Raw genomic sequence first — 24970 nt, forward strand, 5'->3', positions numbered from 1 at the left:
TATAGTATGTGCAATTTCTACCCTACTTTTAACTTGATTTTAATATGAATGCAATGTGGGTTCCATATTCTGAGAGTCTCTTAAAAGCCAAGCATATTTTTTTATGGTTTCGTTTGGTAAAAAAACATGATGTTGATGAATTTCATCTAAGAAAAAATAGAGTATAGGTAGTTTCAGTGGAATGAATCCTGCCTTACTGGACAGTCACTCCCATAAAATGCACTGTCACTTTGTGCTGATGGCTTTATCTCTAAAAACCAAAGCAGGAGATGGGAAGGGTAAAAAGTTGAAACCTGTTGTACCAAAAGCAGTAAGGTTGATAAATTTGTGCAAACTTGTTTTTTGGTAGGTACAGTCCAAATATAAAAAATATTCAGAGAGTAGGCATAATTATTATTAGAAAAATAATGCAAGTGCATCCTTTGGTAATATCATCTATGTGTTTGATGAAACAACATAACAGATGTTGTTTAATCTGCCTGTGAAACTATAAACAGATGGAGTAGACGTGTCTGCTGGAAGGAAATTAGACTAACGTTATATTTCACAGACCAGGTTGTTGTGGAGAGCACAGATTAACAGACCAAAACACCGAATCAAAATTACTTTTTAATCTGTGATAGAAGCAGAGTGCTCACAGCCTTACAGGATACTGTAGAGCAGGGATTAGCAAAGATTTTCTGTAAAGGGCCACCTAGTCTAGATTTTTGACTTTGCAGGTCATGTGAACTCTGTTTCAACTACTCAACTCTGCTTTTGTAGCAGAGAAGTAGCCATAGACGTTACGTACATGAATGGACATGGCTGTGTTCCAATAAAACTTTGAAAAAATAAATAGTGGGTCAGATTTGGCCTGAAGGCCATAGTTTGCTGACCCATGATGGAGAGCACATGTCAGGTGGCCTGAATTTCAATTCTAGAGCAGATGCTTACTAAGTCTTAGGCAAACGTCTAATTGTCCATTTTCTTACCTGTAAAATGGGCATTAAAATAGCGTTTACTTCTTAGGAATACTACAAGAAATAATGAGATCATGCATCCACAGTGTTTGGCACATAGGAATGCTTGATAACTAGAAATTATTATGATTTATATAACTGTAAAGAGTTAGAGAGAGTTGGATGTAGTTAACCAGCTGCACAATGCTGGAAAACTGTTAGATAAATGGTCTCGAATTGTGTTTGGCTATGTAATAAGATGTGTAAATGGAACTCTCTTTGTCTTAGTTTTGTCTGAGGCTCTACGAGTTGTAGTTAGTGAGGATCACATTGCTGGAGAGAAGAGCTAGACCACTCTACAGGATTTGCAAAGGAGGTGGCTATAAAACCGGTTTTGGCACCACCTCTGTGCAGAGTCTGCTGTTGGCTCATTGATGTCTATGTTCTCTTCTTCCGGGCATGTGGCCTAACTACATTTCTTGGTTTCCCTTGTAGTTAGGTGATGGCCATGTAAGTGACTTGTAGTTTATGAAACGTAAGGAGAAGTGATGTGTGCTCTCTGAAGGCCTGGCCCATTGAAGCCATCCACACACAATCCTGGCTCTTTTTCCATAAGCTAGCAGAGTGGAAAGGACATGGAGGACCTAGAGAGTCACAAGATGGAAGGTGCCTGAAGCCCTAAGTGACTGTATGGAGCAGAGCACCTATCCCCCTTGCTGATCCATGTGTGACTGTGCCATGAGTGAGATGTAAACTTTTATTGTGTTGAGATACTGAGATTTTGGTGTTGCGTGCTAAGCAGTTAGCCTACACTGACATTTATAGTCAGCCCTCACCAAGTTTAGGCTATATGGATGAAGGCTAAGGATCCAGTTAGAGGGTTAGAGCAGTGTTTGTTCCATAGAACTTTCTGTGATAATAGAAGTGTTTTATCTGCATCATCTAATGCAGTAACCAGTAGCCCCCTGTGGTATTGAGCACTTGGAATGTGGCTAGTATGCCTGAGGAACTGAATTTTTAGTTTAATTTTAATTAATTAAAATTTAAATGCAAATGGCCACATGTGGCTGGAGGCTACCCTATTGGATGGCTCAGGGTTAGAGACTGGAAATTTCTTAGCAGTACACTGAGTCTCAACCCAAGTGAGACCCCAAGTCTCACGCCCTTAAGCCTAGTGAGAGCAACTTTAAGTAGACCACTGGGAAAGCTTGACTTGTGTCCTCAGAGTCTGTGTGCCAGACCATGTGGGATAGTTCTGAAGGACCAGAGACCATGGCTGGCAGCTGCTCTAATGATGGAGCGAGCAGAGGTGGCTGCACTGGAAACAGCTTGCTCTCCCAGAATGTGTTGCGGCAGAGGACACATGAGTATTTCTTATGGATCTCATGGGAGAAAGAGCCCTGAGTCACTTTAAACCTTGTCCAAGAGGGAGCCAGGAGAAGTGAGATGACCTCATTGGAATAGCACTGTTTTTGTGACCAGAAGTGGCTAGAGAACTTTTTAATTATCTGAGAATGACTAGAAAAATTATAGGATCTACCCAAAATTTTGTGTAGGGTTGAGAGAAAACTAACCCCTTATCGTGAGTTTGAAGGACAGCCAGGAGAGACAGTATAGTTAGTTTGCTGAGTGTACCCTATGATCCTTGCTTAGGTTAATCTAACAGTTATAATTAAAAAGTACTTTAAGCTCCTTAAAGGAGAAGATGCTGTATCTCAAGTGGCTTCAACCTCAAGGTCTCCTTTTATTCTTTTCCCCACCCCCTCTGTGGAGGCCATGTTTTATGTCTTAGGCTCATATGGGTGCAGAATCAGAGACCTCCTGTATTTTAGGGCATGTTGTATGGATATATGTATAATTTAATGGAATTTAAGAAAAAGACCCATAAGAGGGTCTGGCTTCACAGAGACGAGAGTTGAGAGCTGGCTGTGGATTGCAGCCCTCCTCCCTGTGGTGAAACGCCAGAGGTGTGACTCAGATTCACTCCACCAGCTGCTGCTTTTCCGTGTGCTGTCAGTTGGTTTTCTTTCCTTGCCCTTGTTTCTGTACCCGGTTACCCTCAGCCTACACAAGGGCCACACAGCTTCCGTCAGGTCTTCTATAGCCTTGTTACCCAAAGTTTAGTCTGCAGACCAGCAACATTGGGATCCCTTGGCAGCTAGTTAGAAAATCAGAATCTCAGGCCCCACAATCTGCATTTTAATCAGAATCCTAGGCTACGCAAATATATAACAAAGTTTGAGAAGCACCCGTCTACTGAATGATTTTTTTTTTCTGTTTCAACTTCTGTACTAAGTAGCCCAGGCTCTTGGTATTTCTCTGACAAACTCTCAAGGGAGGGCCTCTGCCCAAGGATCAAGACCCAGGAACCATGACCTGAGAGGTGGGGTGCCATGGTACAAAACACCCTACTCCCCCAGGCAGCAGGGACAGTGGGTGGGGCATATGTCCAAGAAGGGAATGATTGACATCAGTAAGAGATTTTAAAAGATTTCTAATTACAAAACTGCATTCAAGTTGTAATAAATTTGCAATTTGAAAAAACGTCAGGGGTCTCTGCTAGTCAGAGCTTCTGATCAGCAGGAACTAATAACTAGTTGATATAATTTCAGTCAATATAAAAGAGATGCTATATTACTAACCTGTGAAATCTTATCTAAAATAAGTGTCCAATTCCTTAGACTTTGCAAAGATTAAAAATAGACTTTTTGCTGTCATCATACCTCCAGGACCCAGTGATCTATATCAAAGGATGATTAATTATTAGAAAATAAGACTCTAAAAAGGTAATATTTTGCCCCATTGTCCCTTATTTGTCAGGGAATACATTCTCTCTGAAAACAGGTAGCTCTAGATACATTGTTTTCTTATCTAGCTGACAGAGTGGCTTCCATGGCCATTCTTTTAATGTAGCATTATTAAAACCACAAAGGGCAAAGTTGCTTTAATCTTGAGGTCCCACTGTACACAGCACAATGGGGAACAGTGCATTTATGACTAAAATTACTCACTAACCACACAGTAAGAGTAGGAGCTGGTATTAGTGAGAGCAGGGATTCTCAGACTGTAGTCACGGAATGGCAGCCTCAGCATCACCTGAGGACTCGTTGGAAATGCAAATTCTTAGCCCCCATCCCAGCTTTGTCCATTGGAAGCCCTAAGGGTGCTGCCCAGCAATCTGTACTTTAATCAGCCTTCCTGGTGGCTCTGATGCTTGATCAAGTTTGAGAACCACTGATTAGGGTAATGCAAACTATTATAGCAAATATACACTTCAGTGTATAATGGTTCAATGGCTCAAACAAAATAGAAATATATTTGTTGCACACTTAAAGGTATAGGTGGGTGAACAGGTTGGCAGAGTGGCCTCCTTCATGCAGTTATTCAGGGACCCAGGCTGATGAAGGCGCTGCCACCTTTAATATGTGACTTTCAAGGTTATTCTGAAGGTCATCTCAGCTAAAAGAGAAGAGCTTGGGGAAGTGGCTGTGGGAAGTGTTTATGGGCTAGGTCCAGAAATGGCACGCATTGCTTATGTCCACATTCCTTTGGCTATATCTTAGTCACATGGCCCTACATAACTGCACGGGAAGCTGGGAAATGTAGTCTAGCTTGTGCCCATGAAAAAGAGGCCAACATGAATTTTGGTGAGCAGCTAGCAGTCTCTGTCATAAACTCTTTATGGAAATTTCTGAGATTTTCTATATTCTGGACCTAGTTTATGCCATAAACCCCTTTGACAGTCTGGTGAAGCCCATCGACTCATTCTCAATGTTTTTAGATCCATAAAATAATAAACATAGAATTATGAAGGAAGCCAATTATATTGAAATACAATTACAAATTATTAAAAACGTTTTTGATAAAGCAATGTATGTATTTCTTTATTAATGCATTAAATAACAAGATCTAGTGGTAGATTTACCAACTACTGTGATTCTGAAGTAACGAGAAGTATAAATGATATTTCAAGATATCTGCAGCCACTATAATTTAAGATTTAAATATCTGTGATTTCTTTTGGTGGCAAAAGTCACAGGTACTGCTAATGATACCGGGTGTATGGCCTACATTCATGATTGAGCAATATGCTGAATTTCAGTTAGAGGTTAGTGAATATAAAGACATAAATTTTCCCCATCCAAGATGATTGACCACCCTCCCTGTCTCCCTCGAATTTTATCTGCGGATCCAAGAACTTCTGTTATTCATTTTATTTCTAGCCTTGGATGAAGAGAACCATCGAATTTTTACAGGGTATTATATGCTTTATAAACATGAGCTTACCGAGCTTCAAAATATTTGAAAACGGTAAATTTGTATCTTGTATACCGGTAAACCTAGTTTTTCAGGTATAGTAATACACAAAAGCAATTCCATATGAATGCTCAATGATTCAATGCGTTAAGTTTCCATTTGTTCAGATGCTTCATCAGTAAACTTGATGGTAGTTTGATCTTATATAACAATAATTCTTACCTGAAAATGTTAACTTTTTCAATTTCTTCCTCACTTATCTAAATTATTTATAGACTTTTTCTTGTTTTAATCAGTCAGCGTATGTTCCTTGCTCAGGCCTGTGACTATATGTAGAAGATTAGCCTTGAGTGTGTTACTGCCTTATCATCTCCCTGCCTAAGAGCAGAGTGGTGAGGGCACTGGTTTGGAGTTAGAGACCTGGCTTCTCATCTGGGCTTTTCTAATGGCAACTTTTTGCCTTAGATAGGTTACTTTACCCTGAGAAGTCTCAGTCTGCTTGAAGTGGATACAATCGGCTTAGTACCTAAATGGTGCTTAGTAAATTATGGCTATTAATATCTTCTCTCTTTGTATGGCAGTCTCTACAGCCCAACAGCCTGGTTAGGTCTGTGTGTTCAGCCTGTGAGGAGAACAGCTAACCGGTGAAAGCATAACAGAAAGAGGAGGCACTGGGGTTTTTTGTTTGCAGGCAACGCCATATGACTTAAGCCAAAAGAGAGTTTGTTACAAATATATGGTAGAACTCACAGTCGAGACTGAAAGTCTGGTTAGAACAGACAAAAGTAGGCAGCTTCGGAAGGTCTTTGGTACAGCCACTAGACTAATGAATTCCTACTGATTTTTTCAGTCTTGACATCCCTCCACTTAATAGTCAACGTCCAAGTAGAGACGTCGATTGGTTGAGCCTTGGCCATGTGCCTCCTGGTGAACTGCACCAGGTTATTAAGATGCAAGATCTAGAGTGGGCTGTGGAGCCCTTCCTTAGCTCTCTATCAAGACTGCACATCTCGAGAAGTCATTACTCAAAAGGTGCTGATAAAATGGGGTGGCCTAAAAATGGCAGAAGTCCACTACCGAGAAAGTTCCAAGTGTCTATCACCTACCCGTTAAAGGGTATCCAGGCAAGATCAAATGAATAGAGAGAGAAATGGACTTGATATTGACACCATCAAATCCTGTCAGCACCTCTAAGAGCTTATAGCACCACCTACTGTTTTAAAATAAAATTCCTGCTGTTAAAAGTCGTGGCTTATTTTTTATAGTATTTGGAACAAGCAGGTGTAAGAAACGATGGACCTATAATTCTGTGCAGTGGTTTAGGGAAATAAAACAGATGACTGCTCAGTGATGACTCCATGTTGTTTATGGTGTTTGCAGTCGTAGCTCTGAATGCTGCCATGTGAATTGCTGCTGCAACATCCAGGAAGTGAAATAGTAATAACGATGGCGATAATTTATTGACTACTTATTGTAATCTGTGTACTTTTCTAAGCACCTAATGTGTATTATCTCATTTAAACCCCATCATAACTCTGTGAGAGAGCTATTATATGCATTTGACAGATGAAGAAACTGAGGCACAGAGAAGTAACTTGACCAGGACTGCACACCTAGCAAGTGAGCGAGCTGGTGTTCGAGCCTAGGTAGTTTGCCTCCCTGAAGAGTAAGTGCCTGGGGCTCTCCTCTGGAGCGAAGAGCTCTCCTAATGAGTAGGGTGGTTGTCTCTCCCGTGTGTCTGTCAGCAGGCGCACCTGCAGGGTGATTCATTGTCCTCTTTACATCTGATTAATAACACACTTCTGTCTTTAAGAATGTCTTTCATTCATAGTAGTAACGTACATAATAATCATAGCCAACTCTTATATATCCCTACGTGCCAGGCACTCTTCTAAGTACTTTACTTACATTAATTCTTTTCTTCTTCTCAACATCCCTATGAGATAACTACTATTTTTAATCTCCATTTTACAGCTGAGGAAATGGTTAAGTAACTATCCAAGATCACACAACTGGGATGTGACAGAAGCAGTATGTGAATCCAGATAGTCTGGCTGCAGTCTGTGTACCATACTATAGTGCTAATAAAAAGTTATTTAAATATAAAAGCTGATAAAAAGTTATGTAGGGGCCGGCCCAGTTGCATAGCGCTTAGGTTCGCGTGTTCTGGTTCGGCGGCCCAGGGTTTACTGGTTCAGATCCTGGGCGTGGACCTACTCACCGCTCATCAAGCCATGCTGAGGTGGCGTCCCACGTGGAGAACTAGAAGGACCTACAACTAGGATATACAACTATGTACTGGGGCTTTGGGGAGAAAAAAGAAGACGAAGAAGATTGGCAACAGATGTTAGCTCAGGGCCACTCTTCCTAAAAAAACACGTTATTTAAGTATAAGAGAAATTACAGAGGCCTACATGTTGGTGCTCAGATCTTGAAAAAAATGTGAAGATGGGGTGAAAATGACTGAAGTTTAGGAAAGACTGATTTAAACTGCTTCTAACTTTTATTATAAGTAATGCTTGAATATCTTCCTGGACATACTTGGTAGAATGTCTCTAGAGTAGATACAGGGATGTGGATTTACTGAGTTATTGCTCTCCAGGATGACTGTACCAACATGTTTAAAATTTTTTTTTAGTCACGTCAAGGGAGTTTTATGTAGTTTTTTTCCTAAGTGCTCCTAGAATTTGTAGGCCACTTAGGGCTATGGGTAATAATACAAGTTAAGCATAATTTGGTTGCTTATTACTTATAAGAGAAGGAGAATCTGCATTCTTACCAAAGAAATATTCTCAGCTCACCGCACTATGACAGAAGCTAGTGGATTATCAAATACTTTGTTAATTCTACCAGCACTCACGTTTCTGAACTAGAAAGAATGCGGGGGCTGTGGAAATTAATGCCACCTAGTGGTTAGACTCAACTCTGCTCTTAGAGGTTCTCAGTGTTCAAAGTGCTGAAAATTACCAGAGGAACTTGGTAAAAAATGAGATTCTTGGCCTCACCCCTAGCGAGTCTAATTCAGAAGGAAGGAGGGGGGTAGAGAGAGAGAGTGTTGTGTGTGTGTGTGTGTGTTGTAGGGGGAAGGTGTCCAGGAACCTGCATATTTAAAAAGCAGCCCGTGGTTGTTGGTTCTGACCCGTTTGGTCCTAACTCAGCTCTAGAACACAGCTGAACAATGGGCTTAGCTCCCTCTTCTTAATCCTCGTCACCGGCAGCTGCTGTCATGGCTCTTGGATTATGTGGGAGCTGCAGGGATCTTCTGCGACTATTTTGGGTTGAAGAGGATGCAGCTGAGCTCGCACGCAGAGGAGGGAGGGAACAGGATAATGCGTTAGGGGATGAGAAGGAAGTGCCCAAACTATGACCTCAGTTTTGCCAGATCCGTTTGTGTCTCCTCCTTATTGATTTCTGTTGACCTCAGTGCCACCTCTGACTCTGTGGGTCACCCCCCACTTTTGTCTTTTTTCTCCTTCTTCGTATCCTTCAGCCTGGTATTCAGGTCTCCACCATCAGACTCCAGCCCTTCTCCGTGTCCCTCAGTGAGAACGCCAATCTCTCATGCACATCAATCTCTCAGTGTCCTGGAGAACCACGCCCAGGCCTCTTCTCATCCTGCTTCCCCCCCCGAAATTCTTACTCTCCATTCTTTCTGCCTCTACTGCATTCTTTAAGTTTTCATACATCTTTTAAAATTCGTAAGACCCACACCTCAAAGAAGCCCTCCTTGGAGCGTTTGTCCCCTCGGCCCCTCTCATTTCCCCCCACACTCATGTGTAGCTTGTACTCTCATCCTGGCACGCCATCAAATAGTGGTTCTTGTTGCTACATAAATACCTATCTATCTATCTATCTATCTATCTATCATTTTACTTATTCACCCTCTTTTTTCCCTTGCCTGGAATATAAATTCTATTCGTCCTTCAAATGCTGTCCCATCAACTAAGCCAGATATAGACTATTCTCACCTTCATTCACTGATTCCTTCTCCAAGATCTGTGAGCACTGAGAGTCCTCAGCTGCCCGTGTTACCCCTTAGTTACACATTCCAGTGTGTTCATGAGCTCTCTAGACTTCTGCTGTCCGGTAAATTGAAAGCTACACGAGGACAGAGATTATTTTATGTAATTCTCTAATGTTTTCCAAAATCATTGGCACATTCCCAAATGCATAACATGGCTTAAATCAACTTGTTTCCATTGGCTAGCGAGTTGTCCTTATTCTCACCTTGCTCTAAAAGAGAAGGAAAATTAATGCGTTATTGAGCACCTGCTGTTTGCCAGATACTGTGCTTAGAATTTTACATATGTTACCTTATTTAAAACTTAAAAACCCTGTGAGTAGAGTGTTATCCATGTCTTAGATTAGAAAAGTTAGACTCATAATGTTTAATCAATGTGTAGCTATAATTAACAGGTCAGCATTTGGACCCAGGCCCATCTGACCCCAAAACCCTTACTCTTCACTCCACTGTGTTGCCTCCATTTGGTTGTAGATGTTCACATTACGGTGTTTTATAATGATGCTTTGCATTCCTGCTTTCCTTCCTTCAAGAGTCTGCTGTCAGGAATGTCGAGTGGCACCTCTCCCTGGAATAGTACTCACTCCTTCTCCGCAAACCCAGCTTTACGCCCAAGGGGAAATACCTTTCTTCACCATAGTCCGATTTATATACACATAAGTGAAGCAATGTGCCCACCTGCCTTCTTTTTTTTTTTTCCGGACTGGCTCTACTGGATTAAAAACATTTCTTAATGTTGAATAACTCTGGGCCCTGAAACACTGAGTGCTTTCCAGAACACACTAATCTTGCTTGCATGCCGAGCCTCCTTCTCCGTGCTCACTTTGGGAATGTAAACGATTCCAGTAAGCTGGGTGACTTTTGGAGCCCTTTGTGTAACTAGCCCCAGAAAATTTCCAAACTAACTCAATATAACTCTGGATTTGTTCGATTGTGTTCTCTGCCACAGGGATTCAGAGCGAGCCCTCGGCATATTCGGAGACGAGCTGCAGCGGCTGCGGCCGCCCGTCTGGAAGAAGCCAAGCCTGTGGTGGAAGTTCACCATCAGAGTGAGCAGGAAATTTCAGTGAGGAAACGAAGAATCAAGAAAAACAGCCGAGTCCAGCCAGAATTTTATCACTCCGTTCAAGGTGCTTTGACCAGAAGGCCTGTAAGTAGAGAACTGTCTTTTATAACAATGTTAAATACAGTGTCAAATGGTGTGGTCATTCTTTGAATTTTAAAAAATTATCAGATTAACTTGAAATATTTAGGTCATGCTGTTGTTATCCCCAGCACGTGGCAGTGTGCTCACATGAGTTCCAGCAAGGAATGTGGTTTCACAGAAAGTGCGGGGGCAGAGAGTTGTCGAAGAATCCAGAGTTAGTCACTGGCAGACAGATGGATCTAAAAACTGGTGAATTCTGAGCCCCCTTAGAGCCGGGGTCTAGAGCGAGGATGGGCGCCATAGAGTTAATAAGCTGAGGTGTGGTGCTGACGAGATCAGAGCTGGGGAAGAGAGGCGACCACAAAGCCAGTATCAGGGTGGGAGAAGCGTGGAGGGAGGGTGAGGCTAGAGTCTGCGCTGGCAGCTGAACACCTCCCGGGGGCTCTTGGGCCAGTCAGGCCTGCGCTGCCCCCTGCAGCCGGCCAGGGTGACTCTGTAAGGGTGCTGGCTTTTTCAGGTGTGGCCTTTCTATTGTTCCTTGTCCTTTGCTAACCCAGTGCCCTGTGTCTCTATTGGCTGCAGTGCTGCCTTACCTGGGATATTCGGGGCTCCCCTGGGAGCTGGTCCCCATCCACCTCCTGCTTACCTCCGAAGCACATTGTTCTGTGTGCTTGGATTTTTTTTCTTGGTTGAGGTTCTCACGCATGGACTTTTTACCAAGGCTGTGATGGTTAAGGATTTGAGGCTTAGAACATGCCACGTTGAAACTTTTAAAAGAGTATCTCATGACTGATTTTACATTGGTTTAGCATTAAAGCATGTTTTCCTCTGGTTCACCGTTATGCTGTGGCGGGCCTATTATTGTCATTACTCATGCCAACCTAGGGGAGCCATCAAGATTTGACTTGGTAATAAGGCTTTGTAAATTATTAAAACAGAAATACCATTCTGTAGGGGTAACCATGTAGCAGGCACATGTGGAAATTGCTAGAAGGCCAAGAGAATGTCTGACTCAGTGACCAGGCCGACGACAATGGCAAGAAGCTGAATTCCTTTACGGAAAATGTCTCGTTTATCTTTAACCAGTTGTAAAATAAGCACATATTTAGAGATGGGAGTCTTCTTTTCATGATTTAATAAAACAAAGGGTAGGTAGAATTTGGTATCTATGTGGAGCAATATTAAATAGTGGGAAAACTTATTCATTCAACAAACGTGAGTTTTTTTAACAGGAAATAAGGGATTCACAGGTATATATTAATAACTAACAGTTACTGAGGGCTTACTCCGTGACAGGAATTGTTCTGTGTAACTCACTTAACAACCCTATGAGGTAGATGTTGTTATCATTCCACTTTTATGGGTGTTGAAACTGGGGCCCGGAAAGGGTAAATAACTTGCCTAAGTTTACCTAGTTGTTTGGGGCAGAGTCTAAGATTTGGATCTAGGCAGCCAGCCTCCAGAGCCCAAGCACTTCCCTCTGCCGTCTGCTACCCTCCTGTAGTACCCGGTCTCCAGGAACTCACAGTTGAGTCAATGGACAGACATGCAGACAAGTAAACATAAAGCATGTCTGTGTTATGAAACACTATTGTAGAGTTTTGCACAAGGCACTATGGAAACATCTTGGAGGGCCAGCAATATTTACAGAGAAGCAGACACCTGAGATGAGTCCTAAAAGACAAGGAGTTTATCAGGTGGAAAGTGGAGGTGGATATCTCTGATGAGCAGAGCATGTACAAAAGCACAGAGGCATGAAAGGGTATGGCATACTCAGGGGACAGTTCGAGGTGCTGCTGGTAGATGAGACTGGGTGGGTCAGGCAGGGCCTGATCATTAAGGGATTATCTATTATGCTGAATAGTTGGGTTTATCTCCTGTGATGGGGACCTGTTGAAGATAGGGAATAGGCACATTGGTTCTCTTGCTCAGAATCTAGCGAATTCTTTGCTTCTTCTAATCTCCCTATGTGGATCAAGATGGAGAAGTAAGTGATTATCATCAAAGTTTAGAAACCCTCCACCACTGTTGTTCTCTCATGAGCAGTGTACATGGGTAATAAGACATGTTCCTCATGGCTCTGTGACATTGAACTTACTTTGTCCTTTAATGCCTATCCTCATTCTTCATTTGTCTGGTGAATTTCAGTTCACCTTAACCCATGATCAAGTACTTCTTCAGGAAAATCTTTTCTGATCCTTCCTATCAGAGTGAGGTGCCTTTTGTTTTGATCCTCAGCACTCTGCACAGATCTCCAACATAGCAGTTATCCAAGTGGAAAAGGCAGGCTGCAGAGTAAGATAGACCTGCGTTCAAATCCTGCTCTGTGTATCTGACAGGAAACAGTTGGCACACTAAGGGAGTTTAACTGAAGTGAGTTAAATGAAAGGACTCTTTACAGAGGTGTGGGCAGGGCTAAGGTGCTTCACCAGCCTGCAGGGGGAACCTACCTATCACACTCCTAGCCTGAAGGGGCAGCAGAAGGCAGTGGTCTCACTGGATCTTGGTAAGGAGAGCTGGAGCCATAGAACCCTCCACAGAAACTCTGGCTGAGGAGTGCAGCCATGCCAGGACCCAGTGAGTCAGGAAGGGAGAAGGGGGAGTAAATGTACCGCCCTCTTTGCTCCTTCTGGTGCTTTCCATTGACCCAACCTAAGTGGAAGCCAGCAGGTGATGCGGATTATAGAGATCGGCATCCCAAGGACAGAGCAGAGCAGAGACGGGCAGAGAGTCTGAGAGGGGACAGGGATAGTGGAGAATGGAAAACATATGAAGTAGTCTTTGCTACGTTGTTCAACTCTTTGAGACTCAGCTTTCTTACTGTAAAGTGATAATAACAACCTCATTGTTGTTATTATGAGATAGAGCAACCTCATTGAGTTGGGAGGATGAGCTGAGCTGACGTATGGAAATAGATGGCATGGTGAGCTGCTTAGAATAAACAATAAATGGTAATTCCTTCCTTTCTTTTCCTTCCCTAGACCTTGACTTCTTTGGGGGCCATATCTTGTGGTCTAGAATATCTCCTGGCGTATGGCATCTGAATGCATTTTATTGAATAAAGGAATGAATGATACTTATACATGAATATTGCTTATGCACTATAGGAATTCAGAGAATGCAGAGATTTTTTTTTTTTAATCCCCCAAATAGAGTGGTTAGGGGATAACTAGTTCATGGAAGAGATGGGACTGAGTTGGGCTTTAACATATGGACGGGAATTGGATAGACGGCCGCTGTAGGTCTGGGAAGTGGAGTCAGCGACAGTATGAGAGGCGTTTGGCTGGCTGTGGGGATTTGTGTGAGAGGAGTGCAAGTTGGAGGTGGAAGAAGAGGGTGGGGCCAGGAGACATTCCAGATGGCCGCTCCATTTAAACTCCATTTTCTGTACCTCCTGGAGACCCTGGAAGAGGTGAGTAGCATGATCGAAGCACGATTTTGGGAAGATTAAACGTGAGCGGGGTAAGTCAGAGGGGAGCAGGACAGGGGCCAGGTAAGCAGCCACTGCAGAGTCTAGGTTGCCGTGAACAGGACCTGAACTCGGCTTAACCCATGGCGCTCTCTGCCGGCATCTGGTGATCAGCGCTGTTGCGGAATCCGAGGATGGCCTTTGCCCTCTCTCCTCAGAAGGATCAATTGGAAGAGAGAGAGATTAGAGAGCAGGAAATAGCAGTGGAGGCTCCTCTGTGGTTTGGGTCAATAAACACAGTCTGGGCAGTGTTCTTGGGGCAGGTAAGTTCACCTTCTCCATCTGTCTGCATCTCCTAGGGGTCGTCTGGGAGACTGGAAATTGTCAGAATGGGTAGTGAGGAGGCCGTTGGCTCCTGGTCTCACATGATTCCTGCTCAGCCTTCTGGAACCTTATGGCCTCTACTGACCTTTCCCTGTTTTTATGTGGACTTGGGCCAAGGCCTTGTGTTCTCTTCTGGGTTTGGTTAGGCGTAGTCAGTAGTGCCTGCTAGGACCACCCTGTACAACATGTTCAAAATTAAAAAAGCCTGTGCCTTTTTTAATTTACACATTTGGAGAAAATCAGTGTTACCGCATGTTGCCAGGAAGGCAGCTCTGACTGTGGTTTGGGGCTGCAATAAAAATAAATCAGCTTTGGTGACTCAGGATTATTTGAATGACTTGATGTGAAGAACTGCAGGCATTTCTAGTGGCAATCTGAATAAGAAGCAGGCCCATGAGTGAGCAAGACTGAAACAGGATGTAACTGTGAAGGGGATGAATCAGAAAACGTGACAGTGCAGTTTCCGCCAGCTTTCGGTAGGACTCTCCTCTTGGTGACGTGGGCCACATGCCACGTGGAATGCGTTCTACTGTAGCATCTTTGGCTGCTCTAACCTATTTACTTATTGTGAATTCATAATTTATACTCAAATGTGCCTATAAGAATTTGTAATGGAGATCACTAATAGAAACTTAATAATGTAGGTGTTTTTTATTTCAGTCCTTTGGAATGTTTCTAAGGATGAGTTAGCTGAAAATTTATCCTGATTTTCCTTTAGTGAATATGTCTTGGGACTTATATTAAGACATGTCACTGGAACAATTAGGAGTTTTCTCCCACCTTGGCACAGAAAACATAATTAGATCTAGATCTCCATTTGTTCTTCAGTATTTTGACATTACAGAGCAGTTTTTGGTGTCTGAATCCTAGAGATTTTAAACATCATCATCGTCATCATCACAAGAGCTCTCACATTTACTGCGTGCTCACCACAATTGGCAACACGTGGGCATTGTTCTCTGCGTGCTTCTCGGTTTTTTTCTCACTTAATCTTCCCAGCACTTCTCTGGGGTTGGTGCTCACTTTCCAGAGGGGGAAACTGATCAAGATCACACAGCTGGTAGAGGATGGTATTAAGATTTAAACCAATGCCTTCTGACTTGAGCAGTTTGAGAATGGAGAGGGCCCATTTCTCGTGCTGAATGTTTTTCTTAGTCAACCCTCCTAAAGTATTTTAATCTCTTTGAGTCTCAGTTTTCCTACCTGCATAGATGGTGGATACAAATGAGATCTTTGTGTATTTTAACTATTACATCAACCAAAACCTATTTTTAAATGGTGTTGAAAACCTTAGATAAACCCCAAACCTCATTTTCTTTTTTTTTTTTTTTTTGGTGAGAAAGATTAGCCCTAAGCTAACATCCAATGCCAATCTTCCTCTTTTTGCTGAAGAAGACTGGCCCTGGGCTAACATCCGTGCCCATCTTCCTCCACTTTATATGGGATGCCGCCACAGCATGGCCTGACAAGCGGTGTGTCGGTTGGCGCCCGGGATCTGAACCTGCGAACCCTGGGCCGCCAGAGCAGAGCTCGCGAACTTAACCATTATGCCACCAGGCCGGCCCCTCCAAACCTCATTTTTGACGTGCATTTTATTGATCTTCTCTTTCTGTGGCAGATCACCTAGGAAGAAGCAAGAGTCTTTCTACCCTATTGCCCACTCACATGAACCTGTTAGTGTGTAAAAACTCTCAGGCCCAAGAAGTATTCATGTGTTTGGTGTTGGGGGTGTGATACAGGACATAAAAATTTGAGAGTACTTGAAAATAATCAGGCACTCTGACTCTATTCCTGTTGCGTTTCACTGATTCCAGTTTTGTGCACACTACAACAGCATCGCCTATGTTTCCTCGCCACATAGAATCTCTGAGACTTTTCTCACAGAGTTGAAAGAATATCCTATTAATAATTGCTAGTGCTCCCAAGTCGTCGCCCAAGCTGTAGCTTGCTCCACTGCTGCCAAAACCTTGGCCCCTGAGCGTCTGTCCTCTCACTTGGGGGCTCCCGCCGTAAGAAACTGGATTGTTGAGCCTGATAATTTTGACTCAGGTGTTGGAGGACAGACAGGCTTAGCACAGATGATTGGTGGTCTTGCTTTCTGAAATGGTGAACACTGAGAAAGAAGCAGGTTTGGGTTGAGGGGTGGGAATCTGATTTCCACTTTGGATATGTTAAGTTTGAAATAGCTAATAGGTATCTTAGTGTCTGGATTTCATGGAAGACGTGAGCCTGGATTTGAGAGTCATTAGTACACAGATGTTGTTAAATCCATGAGACTGGATGGGTTGACCCAGGAAGTGAATATCGATAGAGAGTTGAGGACTGAGCCTTGGGGTCCTCCAAAGTTGAGAGGCTGGGAGGAGAACTGAGGTTCCCCTAAAACTTCCAGCTCTTCCTTCAGAAATACAGATGCCTTAAGCAGAGATGGATCCAGGGCTCTTGGCTTTCATTTAAGGATATTCATCTTAGGCCAGGAAATGCAACTCAGGTAGAAACTAGAGAAACTACCAGAAAAGGATTTCCCAAACGTACTGATTTCTCCTTCCCCTCCCTGCTCTTTCCCCTACTAAACCTCTTCCTTGACCACACCCTTCTGTTCCTTCTCTGGTTGGGTTTCTGTTTTCAAGTCTTGGGGAAATTTTCTGCTGTTCTGCAGCTTAGGTCACTTGTAAGGCTGCAAGATATTTTGGAACATTGAATAGTTTGTGTTTTTTAAAATTAATACTTACAGGATTTTAGGTCATCTTTGCAGTTGGAAGCTTGCTACAGTATAGAGAAGACTAACCATACATTCTTGATCTCATTGAAAATATAGTGGGATGTTTCTCTGTTCCTTTCCTGCTTAGATCATTAAACGGTCTTCCCTTTCCCTTTCCTTTTCAAATATGTAGGACCAGGAAGCTTTATTTGCATAACCTCAGGACACTTCCCTTTCTGTGGAAGGCCTGACTATACAGCTCATACCTTACTTTGGCTTAATTAAGCAGCGAACACAAAGCTTCTGAAGGAAATATCTGTTTCCTTTTCCTCTTTGGAATTTAGAGAATGAATTGAATTAATAAAGTCAAATTTCTTTTGCTAATGGCCTTAGAAGGATTTTATTGAATGATGCCCATTCAGCTTACAGAATCTCTGCTACACTGTGTATACACACTGTGCTGTGCCTCCCGTAAGGAATCTTACAAAAGATTTCATTTATTATAAATTTGCTATAAGTAGGTATAAGAATAATTGGTGCACAGGAGCAGGCAAGGTAGGCAGACTATATTAAATGAACAGCGCTAATATAGATAGAGTTTGGTTTCTCAAACAGTGCATGAAACCAAGGTTAACTTGGTGAAGGGATTCAGGTGCTCTGCTTGGACAAAAATCAGCACATCTTTCTAACTTACGATTCTCTTCGGGGTCAGCATTTTGACGGCAGCAAGGCCTGTTGCTGTTCTTTTTGTGTTTCTTGTACTCAGGGTCACCCTTTGTCTTAAAAACCTTAAATTCTTTAAGCTCCAAGCAAAGGAAACTTAAAGAAAGCTTTTAGATAGCCACTTATACTTTCAGAGTTTTCATGGACAACCGTGGATCAAAGGACTGAAAAGAAAGCCCCTTCAAAGATGGTCTAGTTTATTACTTTACCTCCAACCAGAACAATCTTTAAGTTGTTCTGGGAAGGTGGGTATAAATTCCTTTTTTTTAAAGGACACAGTCGTAGCTTCCCTTGGAATTCTGTTTGACATTTAACAGCCGTCTTAGCCTGAGATGACTCCTTGATCTTGGCCATAAATCCCATGGGTTACAATTTAAGACCATTTCCTGTTGTATCATCTTTGAAGAGGGTGAAGCATCGCCCACCTGCTGCTCTGTTACTATCAGCCCTTGTGAAATCAGGTGTTCAAGTCTGAGGGGATTTTGGAGCTTATCTGATTCGATGGTTCTCCTGATGCTAGATTCTCCCTTACTTTTAGGGATGGGATCTCCCATTGTTAGATACTCTAATTAGTAGCAAGTTAATTGTACTTGAGAATCAAAAAGCTGTTTCCGGGGCTGGCCTAGTGGCGTAGCGGTTAAGTGTGCGTGCTCTGCTGCGGCGGCCCCAGGGTTCGGATCCTGGGCGCGCACCGACGCACCGCTTGTCAAGCCATGCTGTGGTGGTGTCCCATATAAAGTGGAGGAGGATGGGCACAGATGTTAGCCCAGGGCCAGGCTTCCTCAGCAAAAAGAGGAGGACTGGCAGATGTTAGCTCAGGACTGATCTTCCTTACCAAAAAAAAAAAAAAAAAGCTGTTTCCTTTCTAGGCTCAGGGTTCTGTCTGTCTGGACCTTTTCTCCTAGATCTAATTCTGATTCTTCCCAAATATCACCTTTGTTGCATTCGTCTAAGCCACCTCCTAGTGAGTGGAAAGGATCCATCTGATTTCTCTCAATAGTGCCATTTTGTTGTCGTTGTTGTTGTGAAGTAATAAGTGTGGTTCGAGAAAATCAAACTATGGAAATTGAACACATCCAGACAGAATTTAGTTTGTGCCTTGGGAGAGGAGAGGTCAGTTCTGGAAATGACAGTAATGTTTTAGGAAAATTATTACTTTGCAGTAGCTCTTTGTAGTTAAGTAGTACTTCATATTTTTGAAAGCATGTTCATATTCATTATCTCATTTTCTCTGCACATCCAACTTGTGCATTGGGTAGGGTATATGTTATTAACCCAATTTGATGAAAGTGAGTCTCAGAGGGTAAAGCACTGACCCGAGGTCACAAGTCTAGATAGAGGCTGACATTGCTCATCCTTGCAGAGAGCTCTCACTCAGATAACACTTGGTGAGTTGGGGTTGAAGTTCCAGGGACAAGAATATAGATTCCAGTATACTGGAGGAACTACTCTTTTTCTCAACCTGACTCATTCCCGGGGAGTAGCAATGTATCTTTGAGAGTCTGCTCACAGCCTGCGTTAGCTGTACTGGCCACCCTAGGGTACCAACGTATTGGCAAGTCCACTTTGATCTAATACTACATCCAGCCTCCGTACATCCTGCTCAGTTATCAAATGGTAAAGCAGGTAATCTACTCTGATGCTGAGGAATATCACTGACTTGTTAGCACCGACACCCACTACGTGCAGCTCAGCACCACTAAGATCGATGAAGATCAGAGACCTAAGTTAAAATTAGGTTTAAATTTTAAATTAGTTTTAAATACTTGTGTGCACTGTTACTGGGAATGGAAAATGGTGCAGCCACTATGGAAAACAGTATGGCAGTTCCTCAAAAAATTGAAAATAGAACTACCATATGATCTAGCAATCCTACTTTTGGATATGTATCCAAAAGAATTGAAAGCAGGGTCTTGAAGAGATATGTGCACACCCATGTTCATAGCAGCATTATTCACAATAGCCAAAAGGTAGAAGCAACCCAAGTGTCCATTGACAGATGAATGAATAAACAAAATGTGATCTATACACACAATGGAATATTATTCAGTCTTAAAAAGGAAGGAAATTCTGACACCTGCTACAACATGGATGAACCTTGAGGACATTATACTGAGTGAAATAAGCCAGTCACAAAAAGACAAATATTGTATGACTTGACTTCTATCGGGTACCTAGAGTAGCAAAATCATAGAGACGGAAGGTAGAAAGGTGGTTCCAGGGGCTGGGGGAGGAGGGAATGGGGAGTTGTTTAATGAGTATAGAGTTTTAGTTTTGCAAGATGTAAAGAGTTCTGGAGACTGGTTGCACAACAATGTGAATGTACTTACTACTACTGAACTACACACTTAAAAAAGATTAAGATGGGGCTGGCCTGGTGGTGTAGTGGTTAAGTTTGCATGCTCCACTTCAGTGGCACGGGGTTTGCAGGTTTGGATCCCGGGCGTGACCTAGAGACCACTCATCAAGCCATGCTGTGAAGGCGTCCCATGTGCAAAATAGGGGAAGACTGGCACAAGTGTTAGCTCAGGGCCAGTCTTCCTCACGCAAAAAGGGGAAGATTGGCAACAGGTGTTAGCTCAGGGCCAATCTTCCTCACCAAAACTAAAAAAAGGTTGAGATGGTAAATTTTATGTTTTGTGCATTTTACCAAAATTAAAAAGAAATTGGGTTTAAACAGCAACTGCAGGCAAGGAGGCAGAAGAATAACAGTAAAGGTTCGTAGAATAAGGATCCAAATGATAAGGACATTGGAGAAGATATACATTTAGCTTATTTTAAATAAAACTCTCATGAAGTGTGAGAGACACAAGGTAAATAAGAGGTAATTACAAGTAGGAAATGCTAAGCAAAGGACTGAATTACTAATTGGAGGACATGTCATTTTATGCCCAGTGTGGTCATGACTGTGGATTGAATATCAGATGGCAAGACATGTTGTTTCATATGAATGAAATGACAGTTGGTATCATTATTCTTAAAAAAGAGAAACTATTTAGAATGTAAACTGTAAAACCTTAGTTGAGGTTTTAAGGGCTATTGTATATATATTTGCGTATCAGTTAAAACATTATACTCAGAATAAACAATATTGATCTAAAACAATGTTAACTTGCATATTAATTCAAAAGATTTTATTATTTCATGATCAGTTTGTGTCTTGTGTCAAAAAACTTCAGAAACTTTATTTAGCAAATAAATAGCTATGTTGATGTCATCAGGAGCCAGGATTTTCAGTGGGAGAGAGAAGAGATGCAGGTGTAAAATCAGAGAAGTTAAGTGAATCCCCATAATCCTAAAATTGAATTGGAAATATCAATTTGAACTGATGATAACTTTTTTCATTAAAAAAAGTATTTCCTGGGGCCAGCCTGGTGGCGTAGTGGTTAAGTTCGCATGCTCCGCTTCTGGCGACCTGGGGTTTGCAGGTTTGGATCCTGGTTTCGGACCTACGCACTGCTCATCAAGCCACGCTGTGGCAGGCATCCCACATAAAGTAGAGGAACATGGGCACGAATGTTAGCCCAGGGCCAGTCTTCCTTAGCAAAAAAGAGGAGGATTGGCAACAGGTGTTATCTTGGGGCTAATCTTCCTTACAAAAGAAAAAAAAAAGTATTTCCTAGCTCTGTCCACTGAACAGATCCAGAAACAATGACCAGTCCACTAGTAATGCCCATATTATGGTATCCTAATATCATTTCTTATTGAAGCAAAGTAAGGCTGTGTCTTTGGTTGGGTTCCTTAAGCAGAACCTGAGAGGGGGCATTCTTGTGAGAGTGATTTATTGAGGGAGAGCTCTCAGAAGGAGAATAAGGGAAGCAGGATAGCATAGTGGGCAAAAGCTAAAAAGCAAGGATGTGGGCGTGGCTGGGAACTAGCTTCAGCCTGGTCCTAGTTGGGCTCTGGGGCACGAATTGCACTACAGTTAGTTTCCACTTGCAGCAAGCCTTTTGTCCCCCACCTCAGTTAGTCATTGGCCATGGGCTACTGAGGTGGGAGTGGGAGGGAGCTCGGTTTAGCTCAGAGGAGTTCTTTGAAGAAGGGGCGGCTGTGAGCCATTAGCGGTCAAGACTGGGGTCCGGTTGAGGCACCCACGGCAGCCGTCACAGACTCCTTGGAGAAATGGCTGATTCCAGATCTGGAAGAGAGATGTAGAATGAGCCGAGCGCATCTTGTCAAACCAGAAAGCAAGGAAGCACCAAAGATTACTGTCGTCTTGTCAGAAGGACCGGGATTAAACTTGGAGAGGCTCTTGCTATCCAATGAATAAGAATAATGATAGCAGTGGATTGAAACACATCAGTATATTTAAAATCCATGACTTTATGGTATTTTTATTTATTTATTTTTATTTTTTGTGAGGAAGATCGGCCCTGAGCTAACATCTGCCAATCCTCCTCTTTTTGCTGAGGAAGACTGGCCCTGGGCTAACATCCATGCCCATCTTCCTCTACTTTATATGGGACGCCGCCACAGCATGGCCTGACAAGCGGTGCGTTGGTGTGCGCCCGGGATCTGAACTTGCGAACCCCGGGCCGCCGCAGTGGAGCGCGCGCACTTAACTGCTTGCGCCAGCGGGCCAGCCCCTATCGTATTTTTAAAAAAACATCTCATTGACCTTTGGAGAATGCTAAATGAACCAACTCACTTTCCTGAAAATGGTAAAGGGAAAGAATCAAGCATTATTCTGTCTTTGCTATAAGAATTATTCTGCACGGTAACCAAATAGCTATTGAGGGAAGAAGGAGTGGTGAAATTAGAATGTCACCATTTTGCAAACCCTAATGAAATAGTGAACCTGGACACTGATCGTCAATGACAAGAGAGACAACCACACATTACGTGTCTCCTGATGAAAGTATGTCATAACACTTATGAAATATTCTTTTTTTTAAAATTTTATTTATTTTTTCCCCAAAGCCCCAGTAGATAGTTGTATGTCATAGTTGCACACCCTTCTAGTTGCTGTATGTGGGACGCGGCCTCAGCATGGCTGGACAAGCGGTGCGTCGGTGCGCGCCCGGGATCCGAACCCGGGCCGCCAGCAGCAGAGCGTGCACACTTGACTGCTAAGCCACGGGGCCAGCCCTATGAAATATTCTTGCCAAAAACATTGAACCTACATCGGTTCAAACTGCTAGTTCTAACTACAGATTCACACAAAATACAGAGGACAGAGGAGTATGTTAAGGGATATGTTCAAGATACAGTTAGCACAATCCAGACTGTGGGAAACTTTAGGGCAAACACTCTAATTACAACAAATAAGTTGTAAGAAAATAAAAAGCAGGAAAGGTAATCTAGATTAAAAGAGATTTAAGAGACCTACCAACCAAATGTACCATATAGACCTTGTTTGGATGAACAAACCAAACGTAAAAAAAGAATTCTTGAGAAAATTGGGGACTGACTGGATATTTGATGATATTAAGAAATTTATATTTAATATTTTAGATTGGTAATGATATTGTGATTTTGTTAAAAATAGTCCTTAACTTTTAGAGATACGTACTAAAATATTTAGTAATGAAATAATAAAATCCCTGGGATTTGCTTCAAAATAATCCAGGGAGGTGGAGGAGGAAATGTGGGTGGGGATCTAGTCCAAACAACACTGACCAGGAGTTGGTAATTCTGGAAGCTGGGTGATGTGCAGATGGTAGTTCTTTATATTTTTCTATTGTTGTATAAGCTTGAAAATTTCCATAACAAAAGGTTTAAGACATTAAAAGAAAAGTAACACATCTTTATTTGAAATTTACATTATCAACACTTTGCTTCATCAAGTCCCTCTTCTGGCTGTTCTTTTCCATAAAGTGAGCCTAAATTTTTGTTAATAACATTTCCAGATTTCAGATATTTACTATTAGAAGGTTTTTAGAAAGGGAGAAGGGAGTAATAATCCCATGGCTGTCTTTTGATGCCTTTTATTTAGTTTTTTTCTTTTAACAAAAGACTACTTGCTTATTTGTCAGCTTTTTGCTTAGAACATTTTATAGTACCATGTTGATGAATGGTGTAAAAATATGCTTATTATTTAAAATTTAAACAAATAATGTAAAACAGACAAGGAATTATATAGGCATTTTCTTCCAGTTTGATATCTAAGCGCTGATTTTTCTCGGAGATTGCCATTTTTGTTCCTTGTAGATGTATTGATAAGAAAATAGAATTATTATTGAAACAAAACTGACCCAAAAGGCAACATGCCATCACGTTGCTTGACTTTGTCTTGCTCAAACTCAAATGAAACCTAGTCTTACAATTTTTTTCATAGTAAGTAGAATTCTTCCATTCCAGTATTACTTTACTTCAGCAAATTACACTTGTATCTTCTCACAGAGCTCATAAAATTTTGATGATGGCTGAAGTGCATGCTATTGAGTTACCTAATCGATTTGAGTTAATCTTTAATATTGACATCACATTCCATTATGTAACTGTCTGTTCAGGAGGTGGGTTTCCAGAGGTAGATCATTTGCTTTCATTTTGCTGCTCATTCTTCTACTTTTCTGTTGCGAAATAGGAAGGTGAGCTGATGATTTACACATTTTTAGCTCTGTTTAAAGCTTCCTTAAGAAAACTTGAAACTATCATTAGTTAGGGTCCTTTAGAATTATCTGTGAATTTTTTTTATGTGTTAGCCCTATTAGAAATGGACGTGGATAATCGAGAACAGATTATAATTTTTAGCTGCTTTGCCAAATGCAGAAAAAATACTCTGCTTACCTTCGCTAAAACTGGATAGCTAGGCGTGGATCTTTAAGAAGCAATGAGGTCCTTACAGGACACGTGCTTTCGTGCTATTAATTTTAATAACTTGCAGCTGCAGAAAAATAATTATTATTATTTTTTAAGTAGCCAGCGTAAGTGTTGAAAATGAGCTCCTTTTGCTCAGCTGTCAGAGTAACCATTTCCCTTGAACTGTGGTTATAATCAGTTGTGACATATCACTTTCAGCCTTTCTGCCTCCTTCTGCATTCTGAGAAGGTTAAACATTATTGAGCATAAACCTTTGTCCCAAGAGTTCAGAAGGGCAAACATCATACATTCAACCTCAACATCTACTTTAAAGTGGAGTTCCATGTGCTCATCTTAAAGAAGAGATGTCGGAAAAGTCATCAGCCAAGATTCTTGGCATCTTTTTCCATCTATTTGGTGCTTTTTTGTATGTGTGTCTTTGTGAAACAGACGATTAGCCTCCCGTTTAATAAAGTGTGAACTAGACTACATTTCTTCCCCTGATAACAGATTATAAAAATTCGTGTTTTCCATCAATAAAGAAAAACCACTTGGATTAAATATCTGATGGCTGGTCTGCTTTTGAGTTGTGTTATTATCTATTCTCAGGAGTAAAAGACTAGGTATGGTTGGAGAGTTTTAGAATTCTGTG

General features: G+C 41.9%; 1 protein-coding gene across 10 annotated transcripts in view; it reads left to right on the forward strand.

The window, feature by feature from the left end:
* DST (dystonin) overlaps positions 1-24970 on the forward strand; it is a 441352-nt gene that overhangs the window by 39029 nt on the left and 377353 nt on the right. For all 10 annotated transcript variants that reach the window (XM_058554117.1, XM_058554118.1, XM_058554104.1 and 7 more), the window contains one exon: positions 10166-10366. In XM_058554117.1, the coding sequence (XP_058410100.1) occupies positions 10166-10366 (201 nt within the window). The remainder of the gene's footprint in view (positions 1-10165; positions 10367-24970) is intronic.

This window comes from Diceros bicornis, chromosome 14 (genome assembly GCF_020826845.1).
Source record: "Diceros bicornis minor isolate mBicDic1 chromosome 14, mDicBic1.mat.cur, whole genome shotgun sequence".
Classification (NCBI taxonomy): Eukaryota; Metazoa; Chordata; class Mammalia; order Perissodactyla; family Rhinocerotidae; genus Diceros; species Diceros bicornis.